The sequence below is a fragment of the Acartia tonsa genome, chromosome 8 (assembly GCF_053477335.1).
Source record: "Acartia tonsa isolate MP-2025a chromosome 8, ASM5347733v1, whole genome shotgun sequence".
In the NCBI taxonomy this organism is placed as follows: Eukaryota; Metazoa; Arthropoda; class Copepoda; order Calanoida; family Acartiidae; genus Acartia; species Acartia tonsa.
The window spans coordinates 17,333,759-17,348,813 of record NC_137267.1 but is presented as its reverse complement, the minus strand read 5'-3'; the positions used below and the strand labels follow the sequence as shown (position 1 = coordinate 17,348,813).

The following is a 15,055-nucleotide window of genomic DNA, read 5'->3' as shown; positions in this document are numbered from 1 at the left end:
ATAAAACAATTCTTAAAATTGCAAATATAAATTTTTATTTCGCATTTCATTCATTATACGTATATATTGCTCTATATGTATGTATATAGAAATGCATTCTTCTTTATAAATATCACATACATATACTTGGAAAACAGGGATAGTTATTAGGATATATAAGTTGGAAGGAATTTTAAAGTTAGGGGGAGATTTGAAAACTGCATCAAATTTTAAGGATTTTTTTTATAAAATTCGTTTTTTGTATAATTCTTTATTTAAAAGCGGAAATACAATTTAAGTTAATTAATTTTGACATCTGTGATGGGTGGATTAAAAACATCTGCGCTCTGATTGGAGAAGTTTAAGTGTCGTACATCAATCACCCAATTAGAGCGCAGGTAGTTTCTAATCCACCTATCCCATCGATCAAAGTTAATTAACTTAAATTGTATTTCCGCTTTTAGAATTATACAAAAAACGAATTTTATAAAAAAAACTCCTTAAAATTTGATGCAGATTTCAAAATTCCTTCCAACTTATATATCCTAATAGTTGTGTTCATCAGTTGAGCACCTAAAAAAGAGGTATAAGGCCAAATCCTATAAAATTTACTTGGTTAATCTTAAGATTAGGCTTTCCATAGTTGTTTTGTCTTAAGCTTAAGATTTCTAAAATCGCTAAAATTGAATGAGTTTTTGATTTCAGGGAAGCTCCATAAATGTCCAAGGATAAGTATAGGCTATTTTTTTCTAGAATTTGCTTACCCCTTCTAATACAGAGCCCGTAGATGCTAATGGCACAGCCGCTACTATAATACAAAACATTGCAAGACTAGGAAACTCTAAATTCGATGAGTAAAAAAAGATGTGGTTCAGAGGGGGCAAAATGTTTGCAACGCGTACAAGAAAATTTTTTAACCCCCCCATAAAAATTTACCTCAGAGTTAACCTTCATAAAAACCACTGATTTTGGTTAGGGAAGGTAAAACCCCACATTTTGGGTCTAAAATTTGAAGAAAAAAAATCTCTTGATTTGTTAAAACCCAAGCGCATAAGGGGAGGGGGGGTGGAGATAAAACTAATACATTTAAACAATATTAGGGGTGGGGCGTCGACAAATTTGTGGCGTAATCACCATTTAAAATTACACCTTGCACATAGGGGCAACCAGGGGATTCAATTAACAACCCCCAAATCAAGTTTTAATCATTCTATGAGTATTATCATACCTGCAATGTACATCAGATTTCAAAGGAATCGTAAAAATACGCTTTTTAAGTAAGGTCTTTAAAGTCTGAAAGTCAAGATATGCAAAAATTTTCTTACCGAAAAAGGCATATATTTCGTGTTTCACTAACAATTTTGAAAGTATTATAAAATCTCTTAGAATTAACGTAATTAGACAAAATAACTTCTGATGAGTCATGTATTACATGTATTTTGACATTATAAAAGAAAACAACGATATTTGATTACTCAAAGACATATTATAATCGCCTGTACTGGTTTCATTTACCCCAACGGGCCCCCGTAGGGGTTTTAGCCGGTTTTCTAAAGGTGGGTGCATGAAAAGTTTGTAAGAAAAAGCTTTTAAAGGCGCTTTAAATGTCAAAATGAAAGATGTAATACATAAAAAAGACGCAAAATCATAGTTATGAGAAATATTTATTTGATTTGACTTTGAATTAAAGTTGATAATAAATATTTTCAAGTTCTATTGCACTAAATGATGGAGAGGGGAGGGAGGGGGGGGGGGGCTAAACCTAAATCTAAACCTCTATATGTTTGATGTTTTAATGTAACTGAATAATCGTTTCTATGGATTATTACAAATATCAGGGATCTAAAGGGATAAGACAAAGGTCAATAAATTGATGTACATCCCCAATGATAATACACAAAATTACCCCTTGTGTAGATTAAAGTTAGTAGTTAAAATGTTTGAACACACAACTGTAAAACTTTGGGGACTAGTTTTATAAACAGCCCAATGTCCCCTCCCTCACTGCGGAAAGGTAAAGTTAATATTTAAATAACGAAGTGTTCTTATAATCGTTCTAAATTGGAATTCTAAATTTGAAGGTAGGGGATATTACACTAGTCCCCAAACTTCAAAGTTTTATAATAACGTTTTTATATTCGTTGGCATAACAACTTTAGGAAATTTGATTGATTTTTTAATTGTTGGTTCATTAAGATGAGTATCAAAACTTTTCAACCACTAATTGTCATCTACAGACAATCAATTTTGTAATATAATTTATTATTTAATGTATCAATATTGGGGTTGTACATACATCAATCGGTTATTGTTTTGTTCCTTAGATCCCTGGGTGTTAATTTATAATACAAAGTAGCTTGATGTCTGTTTGTCTGTCCGTCCGTCCCTTAAGATCTCGGTAACCACTAAAATCTTCAGGGAATATATCTACTGGTCCTGTTGTGGTTTAAAGCTATTTTACAAAAAAAATTCCTCTAATTTTTTTCATATTTCTATAATTAGGATCGGTCCGTCCGTACGTCTGTTACAGTTAGCTCTTTTAGTTAATTTAAACAGGCTAGAATTGTCCTATCGATTTCAAACTTTTCATGCCGTTTTCTACAACAGTTAGGTACGACGTAGAAAGCACAGCAACTCTATAATTTTGTTACCAGAAAGTCCGTACATCCATTTAAAACAAGCTGATTCTTTAATTCTATGACTACAAATAATGGTTTTAAATGTTAAAAATATCCTATTCATCTGATTTTTTCAATACTGATTCCTAGTACAATAAGGTATAGTGTTATAAGCGAAGCATCTCTATAATAAAGTCCTAAAAACGTCAGCATGTCCTTAAACAGTAAAATGTATTTAATCAGTTTTAATTACAATTTTGTACAGACATGCAATTCGAATTTCGATCTCAAATTTTGCATGAGTAATCCTTGGTAGGTCTATTTTCCCTAAATCGAACAAAAAGTTGAAAAAGTAACGGCTAACGGCTCAGCCGTTTAGCCATTTTTTGGCTATTTTCAGGGCAAATCTGCCATAAATTATGTAGGAATCAACTTATTGAAACATATTTTTGCTTTAAATCATGTGAAATGATACAAAAAAGTCATTTTTAGATTTTTAGTACCAGCAACTAGCGGCTAGAACAGTTTGAAAACGTTTTGGAGCAGTATAGAGTAATATGTGGAGATAGGTTTCGTGATGATTTCCCTTAAATAGTTTTAAAAATAGCTAAACTGCCGAGCCGCCAGCCGTTAGCCGTTACTTTTCCAACTTTTTGTTCAATTTAGGGAAAATAGACCTACCAAGGATTACTCTTGCAAAATTCCAGATCAAAATTCGAATTCTAAGTGCCATTTGCTCACTGATTACGAGATGGTTGCATTAACACCCCCCCCCCCTTTGTCAAAATATTCTATTAAAATGCATTTCCCCAGCCCTTTTACGGTATTTGTCTTGTTAAAACCCTGCAGGGGGAGAATAATTTTGACACTTATTCTTTACTCCTCCCCTTAGTCTCTTAGAAAGATTCAAAATTCAATGACATATATTTTTTTTTAAATTCTTATTTATTAACATCTTAATTGAAACTGATGAACTGTTAAATTAGTGAAACAATTTTGTTCCATGAATAAAATGATAAATAAGTTGTGATTTTATCTAAAGTAATAAAAATTTCTTGGTGGTATACTTTCCTATAATAAACCTCAAAGATAGATTTTCTTAAGGTTTAACTAATCTTTGCGCACTTTAGAGAAACCAAAATTACCTTTTGCGGTATAAAGGGAAAAATGGGGTTATGAAAATGGGAGGGCATGAATAATGTAAAACTATAGAGCATTACAGACCTACTGACAAAACATAATTAAGAACTTGTAGAGTTTTAATTACAAAATTAATAATTATACTACAATATTTATTTAAAATAGAACACATAAGAAATAATCTACAAAAACTGACAAATTTCAATGACATATTCTTCAACATAAAAAATTGCAAATTTAATTTCAAACATAACAAAATAATAACATAAATTTCTAAGCATTTTTAAGCACTGATCATTTACAAACATAAAGTAAACATCTACCTCGAATTGGAAAATAAAATATGACTTTGAAGCCGATTAATATCCGCTGCATTAGAACCGGTTCTCAGTCACAATGAAAAATCTTGTATAGTATCGTATTACAGACTTTTTTCCACGAATATAAAAATCAAAATCATAAAATTAATACCAGTTTTATTAGCCCGGGCCTTCGGTTCCTCAGGACTGATAAAACTAAAATTCAATCTTAACATTTTTTATTTTAATATCCCCGCGGAAAGCTGTCTTTTATACGATGAGATAAATAACTATTAAGATGTATTGACCTTTCCAGTGTAAATGTGTATTTTTATTGCTTTATTTAATACTAATAACTTTTTAATTTGATCTAAAACATTATACCTAAAAGGCTAAAATTTTCTAATATTTTGATTTCTATTTATGTTGAGTGATAGTAGTGAGAGGATCACTTGAAGCGGGAGCATCTCCTTCTGGCCTCTTTGTATCATCCTAAATAATTAAATATTATGCAATGAGTACAAAAACCCAATTTATCCTACTTATTAGAGGTCTTAAGGGATAAGACAATGGATGATAAATACATCCACAATATCGATAAACAAGAAAACACCCCTCTTGTAGACTATTGCTGGTAAAGATTTCACACTTCTATTTTGTAACAAACCAATCTAAATGCAATAAAACTTTGGGTATCAGTTTAATTTAATTCCTGTCTATCTTAAAGTTGCGTTTCTGTGTATTGTTACTTATTTTCTTTGACAAAAAAATGGGAAGGAAGTGGGAGGTGTTAGCTCATATAACGACTTCATTCGTTAATAAAAAGTAATATTTTCTCGTATTTGCAATAATTAAAATGCAATTAGTTTACCTTTGAATCTTGAATATCTGATCTAGCAGAATATTCCCCACTTGGGGATAAAGTTGACAAACTATCATCCATTGGGGATTCCAGCGGTGGAGTTGGCACCCTTATTGACACAGGAGAACCGGGAGGTGTTTGCAGTCGGCTGGACGAGGGGGAGGCTGGAGGGGTGGCAGGTGCAGGTGGAGAGAGAGGAGTGGGCGGGGTGGCTGGTAGGTCAGCTTCCATGTACGGGATGCCATCATTCTAAACATTTTCTGTTCGTAATTTCATTTTATTCAAAGTAACAGGATGTCCATCTGTTTTATTATTATAAAGGGATCTTCAGGGATAAAACAATAGACGATTAGTTAATATACAATACATCTCCAATGATAATAAGCAAAAGTGGAAAATTTGGTATTCAACAATCAGAATTAACTGATTTTTTGAGCCAACGAATATTATGACATACAAACTTAAGGTGCAAGTGTGATTTAAAATCCAATGAATCTGAGGAAAATAAAAATATTATACCTGATCGTCGGATAATGAAGTTGAATACAAAGAAGCGGCAAGTGGGTGAAGTGGCAGCAGTTTCAGTTGTCCCAGCGGCTCAATTCCACTCATTATGGGGGGCAGCGGCGGTGGGGTGGGAAGTTTGGTGGATGTCGTCGTCCAACTTGTTGGCGCCCCTGTTCGCGCCAATTTTTCTATGTTGTCCTCTTCCTCTATTCTTTCTTTTTCTAGTACATATTTAATTTCATTACAATTTGTGACTATTTCAATTTAGGGTCAATTAATTTATGTACATCCCTAATGATGCTTTTGAAAATTACCCTTTCTGTGGATTATAATCGGTATTTTCAACGTTTGGACACTTAAATAATGAACTAACCTATCAAAATTCAATAAAAAACTTTGAGGATTAGTGATATATTTATAAACATCCCAATGTCCTCTCCCTACCTGATTTTAATTAGACAAAATAATTATAGAGTATAATAAAATTGAGAAAGGAAATAGTAGCTTTCGAAATATTGCGTAAAATTGTTAGTCAAATGCGCTTATTTTATCAAACTGTTTTTAAATATGCCTTTAATTAGCACATTTGACTGGAACCTCTCTCACAATTTTACACAATATTGCGAAAGCTACAATTCCCTTTGAAATGTTGATATAAAACTATATACCTGTTTCTTCTATAATGGTTTTATCTTCAGTAGGTGGCACCAAAGGTTGTTTCTCCTGAAAAAAAAACTTAGTTACCCAAAAAGAACACTACACACACAGCTGTCTTGAAATGGACCAAGACAAAATTGAGCTTCTAAACAACCAGTGCCACGCAGTATGAAAAGAAACATAGAGGATCTTTTCGTTTGATTCAAGAGAGGTGTGACTTATCTACTGACTACCTAGTATTTTTTTATTTATTAAATTTCAAAACCAGTTTTTTCTCCCTTTTTAAGTTACAATAACTCATTTGAATAAATCTATCGTGTTTTAAATTTTTTCCAACTTTTTTTCAATTTTACCTGAATTGCGGCATTATCCTTGCCGGGTGAATATTTGCCAGCCGGCGTCTGTTCTGACTGCTGCAGCGGCTCTTTGGCAGGTGTTCTGGCAGCTGCAGCTGGGGTCTCGGCAGCTAAATTTGGCGGGTTAATCTTTGGTGATCTTCGTAGCTCACTGGTGTCCTAAAAAATCAAAATTTTCCAGATGATTAAATCGGTTTCTCAAAGCCGGTTTATGGACGAAAGAACAACCAGTTATCAACTCTTACTTTGACACGTTAATCAAACAAAAAGAGAAACACAGCTAATTAAATGTCGGCCCTTTTTTATTCCTTATTTGAAAGGTGGGGATGTCACCCACCCCAAAAAATAGCTTATAACGACCACATGACTAGTAGCTATATTTCCTAAAGAGCAGAGCCCAATCGATTCAGCGGTTACCGAGATCAAATTTTGATCTTCATACGGATGACAGAGAATTTATGTTCATAAATAATATGTTATTCCAATAAACTCATAAAGTTTCACAAATCTATCATAACAAGATATTTTTACAATAGTAAGTCCAAAATGAATATAACAATTATAATGCTGTCACCCAGGTATAAGGTATAACCAACAAGCGAAAAAAAAACTGAAATAATATTTGTGGGGCAAATGGAGAGGTCGTCAATTTTACAACGACAGCTGAAATACAAGCATAGGTTTCGTGATTTTTTCCCGAATTAATTTTGTTATTGGTATACGCTGGCTGTCACCTGGTACATAATTTCCACAGCATGTTCAGCAATGGGAACATATTTATCCTCTATCTTCAATAACAGAATTGTTTTGTCTGTATGACTTCTGTGCATCGGGTGGGGGTGTAATGGGGTCCATCTGAAATAATATAGGTATTGATATTAAAATAAACGAATAGAGGGGACGGACACGAGTTATGTGTAAACCTTAACCAGGGGTGGGGTAGATATACCACACTTTTCTGGGATCTTGCCAGATCAAGTATCAACTGTGGGGAATACCAAAGGATGACTCCATGCAAAATTTTAGCCGGATCCGGCCAAAACCGGCCGGGATTTTTATGAAAAATGTAATTTTAAGCATTTTTTTTTTAAATTTTAGATGAAATTTTGATTTTTAAAATTTTTTTGGGGGGCCAGAAATGGCTGAAACCGGTCAAAAGACAGGATTTTAACCATTTTTTCAACTCTAGGGGTCATATCCAGTGTTGAGGAATTCAGATAAGACCTTAAAGCAAAAATCATCATTGGGGCGTACCCAGGAGGGGGCTTTATTTACAGATACCCCCTAAAAACCGGAAAAAAACCCGGTTTTGGCCGGATCCGGCTCAAATTTTGCATGGAGTCATCCTTTGGTATTCCCCACAGTTGATACTTGATCTGGCAAGATTCCAGAAAAGTGTGGTATATCTAGGGTGGGGACCCTGTACCAAATATGTATTGGGTCTTTGAAATCAGCTAATAGCGTAGGAAAAAGAAAAGAAGCAATTTGCTGGCAGACGAAAAGGGTCTCCGACATTTAGGCCAAGTAGTTGTCTGGATTATACATCTATGCTTAAAATTTAATGTTTTGATATAAAGAGAAAATACTTGGAAATTTGGTAAGAACCTTATATAAATTGGTTCTTAATTAAAAAAGGAAAATAAGGTTCGTATAACAGAGATTGATACCTACTTAGGTTGTTCAAATATCCATAAAAAGTAATTTTGTATCATGTATGAATTTAACGCAGGACTACCTATGCATTTCTAAAAAATAGCTTACCGATTTTTCACATGTAGTTTTTTTGTTCAAGCGGTTCCGAGATCTTATATGTCACACATAAAAAACTTAATACCTGTGTAGAACAACTCCTTTCATTTCCTCCATGGGTATCCAGTTGTTCCAGGAGTTCCTGCCACCCTTGGCTCTCCACTCCGCCTCTGGCCATACCGGATCAATCCTACGCCCCAGGTTTATGTTATCATACACCATCAGAGGGTCAATTATTCTACATATTTTCAACATACATCAATAAAACTCGAAATATCTCGACAACCAACTCTTTGATTTCACGACCTTTGTCTGAAATTCCTTAAAGTGCATGGTGATGAGTTGCTCCTGTTTATGGGCCAAGGCATTCACTTTTGGTTGATCATATTATCGAAGGCTCATATCGTTGTATAATTTCCAATATGATTAAAATGCCATACAAAAACAATAATTTTGTAATTTTTTTTCTAACTCTTTCTATTTATCAAACTTTTAAAGTTTTATTTTGTGTTAAAATATGAAGTAATTCTGTTTTGTTTCTCTTGTATAATGTGTAATGTATTCTCTCTTATGCATAAAATAGTTGGGATTATCTAAATAAACAAAGATTTTACTTGTTTTTGTTTTTACCCGTCTCTGTTTTTTTTTTACGTTTTATTTGCTTTACTAAATTGTCTATCGATAATTTTGGACTATTCTATGTACAGTTTTTGTTCATGGGAACAAGGTTAAGATTATGTCCAGGTATTAAAATATGCAAAGGTATTTTCATAATCCAAGGATTGGAATCTGAATCCACATTATGTCAAGTTGGCTATCCATCAATCTAAAATCAATCTCAATATCTGAGTATATTCGAACCGAAAGAAATCGCCATTTCCGTTGATTATCCAATCAGAATGAATACATAGTCGGCAAAGATGCCTCAGATTGCCATCTTGTTTTTTTTTAATGATCCAAACTTAGATTATCAGATAATCTAATAAAACTAGCATTATCGCAAGTTTATTAACACAGCATTAAGAATATTTAAATTAAGTAATATTTGTGGATTCATCCAGAATGAAAATTTTCAGACGTTAGATTAAATAGATAATATAAGTTTTTTTTAAATGTATGTTTCCCTGGCAACCGGCAGCTGTGGTCCAATACTGCGGGTCTTTGACCTCACAGACGGGGTACCACCATCCTCTTTGTTCCGGGGATTGTTTGTCGGGGTGTTTCCGGCCCCACCCCCGGGCGTGCTTCCCAGAAGCCCTAAAAATGGTTTATTCATTTTATCTTATAAATTCTTGATAAACTCAAATAAGAATGACATTTGCCATAATAACACGTAGTCAACAAGGTAGTTAGAAGGGAAAAATACAAAAAAAGATTCTAAATATATATGTACTTAAATATAAATATGGTGCCATTAAAGAAATATTTCATCTTAGAAGGACGTCCAATTTTTTTTTTTTTTTTTGATGGGGTAAAATAAGGGTTTCAAAGAGGGAGGGTTAATTATCTAATGTATTTTTCAAATTTTAGGGGGGTAAAATGAAGGATTTCAAAGTTGGAGGGGAGTAAACACCCCTTAATTTATTAAGGCATGTCTTTAAAGAATTAGTTTATTAGTGTTGTCTTTACTATTCTAATAACATTCTTTAGATACAATGTTATTAGAAAGATAAATATTTTTCATTACGTGTTTTCCATCAGTACTTATAATTTGATTATAAAATAAAATATGTAGTTTATATATGAATTATTCTAATGAAAATTTTGAGTTATAAAACTATATTGTAATACATTAACAACAATACCTATTAAAATAATTTCTACTCAGTAACAGAAGATGTAAACAAATCAAGGATGACAACAAACTTACAAAGAGAGGAAGAAAAAGAAAAAAGGGGTTAACAATTAAAGAAAATTAAGAATTATTAAAAACATATATATATTTCTATTGTTGCATGACGAACAGAATGACAGAAATAGCAATTTTTAAACTGGATGATACTCTTTAGAACGGGGTATCTTCACAAAAATATCAAAATATCTATCTTAAATAGCAGCAGAGAAAATAAAAATGCTATTTTTTCCTTTTCTATATAAACATACCTAATCTAATTTTGATACAATTAACTACCGCAAAAATGTTGAAAATCGGAGAGAAAATCGGCAAAAAGATAAAAGTATTCGGAAAGTCATGGAATGATATAAAATAATTAATATTCTCCATAATGATTAGACACTAATTATAGACATTATTGTTTTTGTTTAAATCTTATTAATCTTAAAATAATAAATAAATTTGTTTGTAAGAAACACTAATCCTCTTACATCATGGATAATAATAAAAACAAAGACAAACATGTCCATAGTATCATAGTAGCGTATCAAGAAAAGAAATACTTTTAATGAAAAATCAGGATTAGTATGTGTGTAGACATAGTCATAGTGTTTGGACTTCGTATTCATAGCTTAGTAATGGAAACATTAACTTTTGACCCCCCCCCCCTCCACCCCCAGACCTTCATTGAAGCATAATTCACCTAACTTATTTTATAATTAGTAGGCAATATATTGCTCTGGTTAGTATACTTTAGGAGCAAAACTTCTAAAAACTTTTAACTTACCTGCAAGACTAACTGTGCTTGGTTTACTTACAGATGAAACAAGGCTTGATCTGAAAAATAATAATATATAAATACATTAACAATCACGGTACATAATCAAAAGAAAACCTGATGGATACTGTTAACAACGTAGGGCCATACCTTTATTGTAGGTCCAAATACACTAGCATCTTAATTATTGCAGACAACAAACCCTTTGATTACACAAACTTTGTCAGAAAGTCCTAACTGTATATGTTCATAAGTTGCGCCTGTTTTGGGCCAAGAAAATTCACCCACTCTTACTATTTATTATTACCTAGCATCTGACATAGTAGCAGTAAGTACAACTTTACAAATCAATAGTTATGGCACGGTTTGGGATTTTAAACTCATCATCTCCCCAGAGACTAGCTGATGCGCAACGCATTACGCTACCCTACCAGATTGAAACCAATCAAATTTAAATTTAAGTACCCAACAAACAAAATAACGCGTTTAAACAACTTTGGGCACCACTGTAATTTACAGTCAAATGTCAATTAAAGTAAAAGAATATTAACACAGCCAAGTCGCTACAAAAGATCATAAAGACCAAAGATCAAAGGTGCACGCCACTTAAACTTGGTAGTTGTCTGGGTTATATATCTATACTTCTACATTCATTCAATGTTTATTGTCTAGTTCCTCCCTGCTAATTCACAAATAAAATTTAAATTCTTACATTTTCAAGAAAATATTTTGTTATGTGACATTCCCCAGAGAGATATTGTATGTAATAAGAAGATCAAAATACAAACAATAGCTATTTATCGCATCGTATTATAAACAGCTTTCCGCGGATAAAAAATGTACAATTATTAGATTAAAACCAGTTTTGTTAGCCACTATGTACAGTTTTATAATCGTAAAAAAATGGATTAAATACGATACGATTCATGATTTTTCAGCGTGGCTGAAAACCGCTCCTTATCCACCGGATATTAATCGGTTTCGAAGCTATAATGGAAACTAAATTCTACTATTGCAATTTTTAACTTCAAACAAAAAACGAATGAAATTATCCGTAAAAATAGGTTAAAATAATTTATAGGAATAAAAAGTCATTAAAAAAAATAAAGTAGAATGTAAGCAGAAATAGAACGATTTAGTGTCAATTCCCAAAAAGACACATTAAGACATATTTAAGGTAAGGTGCAGAAAAGCTTTGCTTTCAATTATAGATCCTTTGAACATCGAAGTGTTGCTAAAGGGTATAATAGAGATCACATCTTCAAATTTACTTTGAAAAAAAAGAAAATATATTAGGTACGATAATGGTTAGCTGTTGATGTTAAGAACTTAAGTACACACATCTTTTTCTTTTTAAAACTAAAATCTAAAAAGGGGGGGGGGGGTTGACTACACCCCCACCCCCTCACAACAATTTTTTAAAAACTTTTTCCTTTTAAATCTAAAATACAAAAAATTGGAAAAACTCAAATTATTACCTCTGGAGACAAAGCACCTAATGGCTAGGGGCGAAGCCGCTTGTATTTCTACAGAAGTGATAACGACCAAAATTTACCTATTGCCAGGAAGAGAGCCCGCCCTCAAATGCTCAGGTAGGATACAATCACCTCCTAAATTAAAGTATTCGTTTTAAGAAAAGTTAGAATCATTTTATTATGTTGAGTTTAATTTTGAGTTTTGATAGAATAGATAATACTTATATTAAATACTAATATAAAAGTAATATGATATTTGTAGATTAATATCTCGCTAATGTTATATTTCTTCTATCTTTTCAAACTGGAATTGAAAGTCCCCTCCCCCTTTCATTCCTTAAGTGCCCCTAGAGGAATCTGGGAGGAAGGGGGGGGGGGGGAAGACATCGCCGCCACTAATATCAATTATTTCAAATTCGCCTGTAGAATCTACACATTCGAGTACAGAAGAAACTTAAGAAAACAACCATTCTAAGTCACTAACTTTAAACAAAAATTCTTGAGGATGTCCCATAGTGTAGTTATTAGCGCACTACGCTGTGGTTGAAAGAAACCGAGTTCAAGTCCCCACATAGACTTTGCACTTGGTTGACAAATGCTGTCGCAATTTGTCAGATTATGATCGCGCAACCTTCCCTGATATGCCCTAAGGTTGTTGGGAGGGAGATTTGGAGGAAGTTAAGATTCTACCAATCAAGCAGCCTTAACCATGCTTTCCCTCGTCCATGCTCCTCATATGAGAGTGATTTTAATTAGGGTGGCTTAATATGGAACACCTGCCAAAACTCTAGGCCAAGGTGATGTAATAATTAAGTTGCTTCCACGAGAATTGCGGGTCAGCTTGTAATGTAGCATAGAATACAATCAGGTGTGCGCGAAGCTTACCAATCTAAGATTGGCCAAAGGATTCTCACTTCCAGTCTCCATGTGCATCTGAATCCTAACTTCAGAGAATCAGGGCTACAACAACAACAACAAAAATTCTTGATGGTTTGCTTTTCCTTGTCATAAACTACACAAAGATATTAAAAAGTTTCGCTGCAAAGCAGAATATTTACCTGTATTAATATCACAGTCGACACCCCTGCTACCAGTAGAGCAGGATCCAATACACTTGTCCCAGATCCTTTCCCAACACCTCTGTATTGCTGACTTAAACACACCGAGGCTCAAGGGTCCTCCAAGAACACCAGTTATCTGAATAATTCGATTGATTGATTGATGCACTATCGATTCAATTGTCTGTTTGCATTTGCAATTAACTTTTTGACTCGTCACAAAATTTAGAAAAAATAAACAAACTAAACGTAAAAATTAATATATTCTATGATGTTCACTCACTAATTGACTTTTAGAATAAAAGTTAATCCTTCTAAAGGGTCCCTAGGGGCGTAGCCGCTAGTCTTAAATATGTACTTACCTTTAAAATGTATATAACATTAACTACCGTCTTACATAATCACAATATAAGTAATGGGATTTGAAATCGAAGCATTTTAAAGTGGTTAAATAAAGAAGAATATAATACAGTTTGACATAAACAAAGCATATTTAATAGTTATCAATATATATATTGCTATTGCATTTATTTTTTATCAAATTACCTATATGTTGTTAATATGTAATATTCTAATAAATAAACAAATACCAACAAAATAATGAAAATAAAAGTCTATGTATTTGTTTTCTTACCTGTTCATTTGTATCTGCATAACTGGTTGTCAATGGGGAAACATAAATTGGGTAACCTACACAGATATATAAATCAATCTTTCAGTTTCTTATACTTAATGTATATTTGATAGAGGTAACAACCTAGGAGGGAGGATTTAATGGATATAATAACTTCTATGACTTAATGTCAAAAACTTTGGGTACTTTTAATAGTATTTTGATTGGCTGTTTGCAAACTAGTAGTGGCTACACTTGTCAACCAATAATTTCTAGATCCAAGGGTAACAACAGTGTGAATACTGAACATAGAATTGTACCAAGAAGGGAGAGCTTACGAATGATGAATTGATGCACACCCTTAATTATAACAAACAAAATAACCCCCTCTGTAGATTAACACTATTTGTAGAAAGTTAAGACTCTGTTGTTTTTTTTCCAATCAATCACGAATTAATTAAGATATTCGAATACTTTAAAGTCAACGAATGAGAGATTATGTATTTGAGACTAATAGAATGTTCAGTCCTAAGAATTAAATGTCCCCAATGTTTTTAACAGGTTCAAAAAAGAATTTTGTATTATATTCTGAAGTACTTTCAATATCGTAATGAAAGTTGTACTTTAAGAGCTGTACAGTTTTATATCCGTAGGTGTTAAGATGCAAATATAATATTTCAAATATAATCTAATTAACTAGGTGCAATAAATACAACTTAAAATTAAATTAATTTCTTCATTAAAAACACCGAAATTTTTCTCATCTTAATTAGTAAGGGGGTATATAGTCAGGGTTGTCATTTTGGGCGGGCAGTTTTGGGCGGGCGGTTTTGGGCCGCCCAAAATAAGGTCCTTTAGGGCAGTTTTAGGCACCCCCCTTTTAGGGGGAGAGAAAAGGGGAGGGGGTTAAAAAAGAGGGGAGGGACGGGCCTATTTTTTGGGTGATATCCTTATACTAAAGTAACAGGATGTGTGTCTGTTTGTTTGTGTGTCTGTACCGAAGGATCTCGCTAACCGCTGAACCGATCGGGTTCTCCTTAACAGGGTAGCTTCTCATAGGTTCTGGGAAGGTTTCTAATTATTTAGGGGGTGGGTATCACCACCCTCCTAAGAGAAATCGCCCCTAGAAA

General features: G+C 33.1%; 1 protein-coding gene across 5 annotated transcripts in view; it reads right to left on the bottom strand.

Annotated features, from left to right (window-relative positions):
- Window positions 1-3,875: 3,875 nt before the first annotated feature.
- LOC145326139 (uncharacterized) overlaps window positions 3,876-15,055 on the bottom strand; it is a 69,424-nt gene continuing 58,244 nt past the window's right edge. Inside the window, exons 61-73 of one of the 5 annotated variants that reach the window (XR_013881764.1) lie at window positions 13,947-14,005; window positions 13,313-13,451; window positions 12,335-12,389; window positions 10,789-10,838; window positions 9,294-9,424; window positions 8,253-8,407; window positions 7,153-7,273; window positions 6,416-6,577; window positions 6,074-6,128; window positions 5,418-5,626; window positions 4,908-5,147; window positions 4,313-4,528; window positions 3,876-4,165 (exon numbers count right to left, since the gene is read on the bottom strand). Coding sequence is in view for 1 of the 5 variants with exons in the window: in XM_080169263.1 (XP_080025389.1) it covers window positions 4,454-4,528; window positions 4,908-5,147; window positions 5,418-5,626; window positions 6,074-6,128; window positions 6,416-6,577; window positions 7,153-7,273; window positions 8,253-8,407; window positions 9,294-9,424; window positions 10,789-10,838; window positions 12,335-12,389; window positions 13,313-13,451; window positions 13,947-14,005 (1,451 nt within the window). In the remaining 4 variants the exon portion in view is untranslated. Of the gene's footprint in view, window positions 4,529-4,907; window positions 5,148-5,417; window positions 5,627-6,073; window positions 6,129-6,415; window positions 6,578-7,152; window positions 7,274-8,252; window positions 8,408-9,293; window positions 9,425-10,788; window positions 10,839-12,334; window positions 12,390-13,312; window positions 13,452-13,946; window positions 14,006-15,055 lie in introns of all 5 variants that reach the window. The other 4 variants (XR_013881766.1, XR_013881767.1, XR_013881768.1 and 1 more) reach the window with 4 other exon arrangements.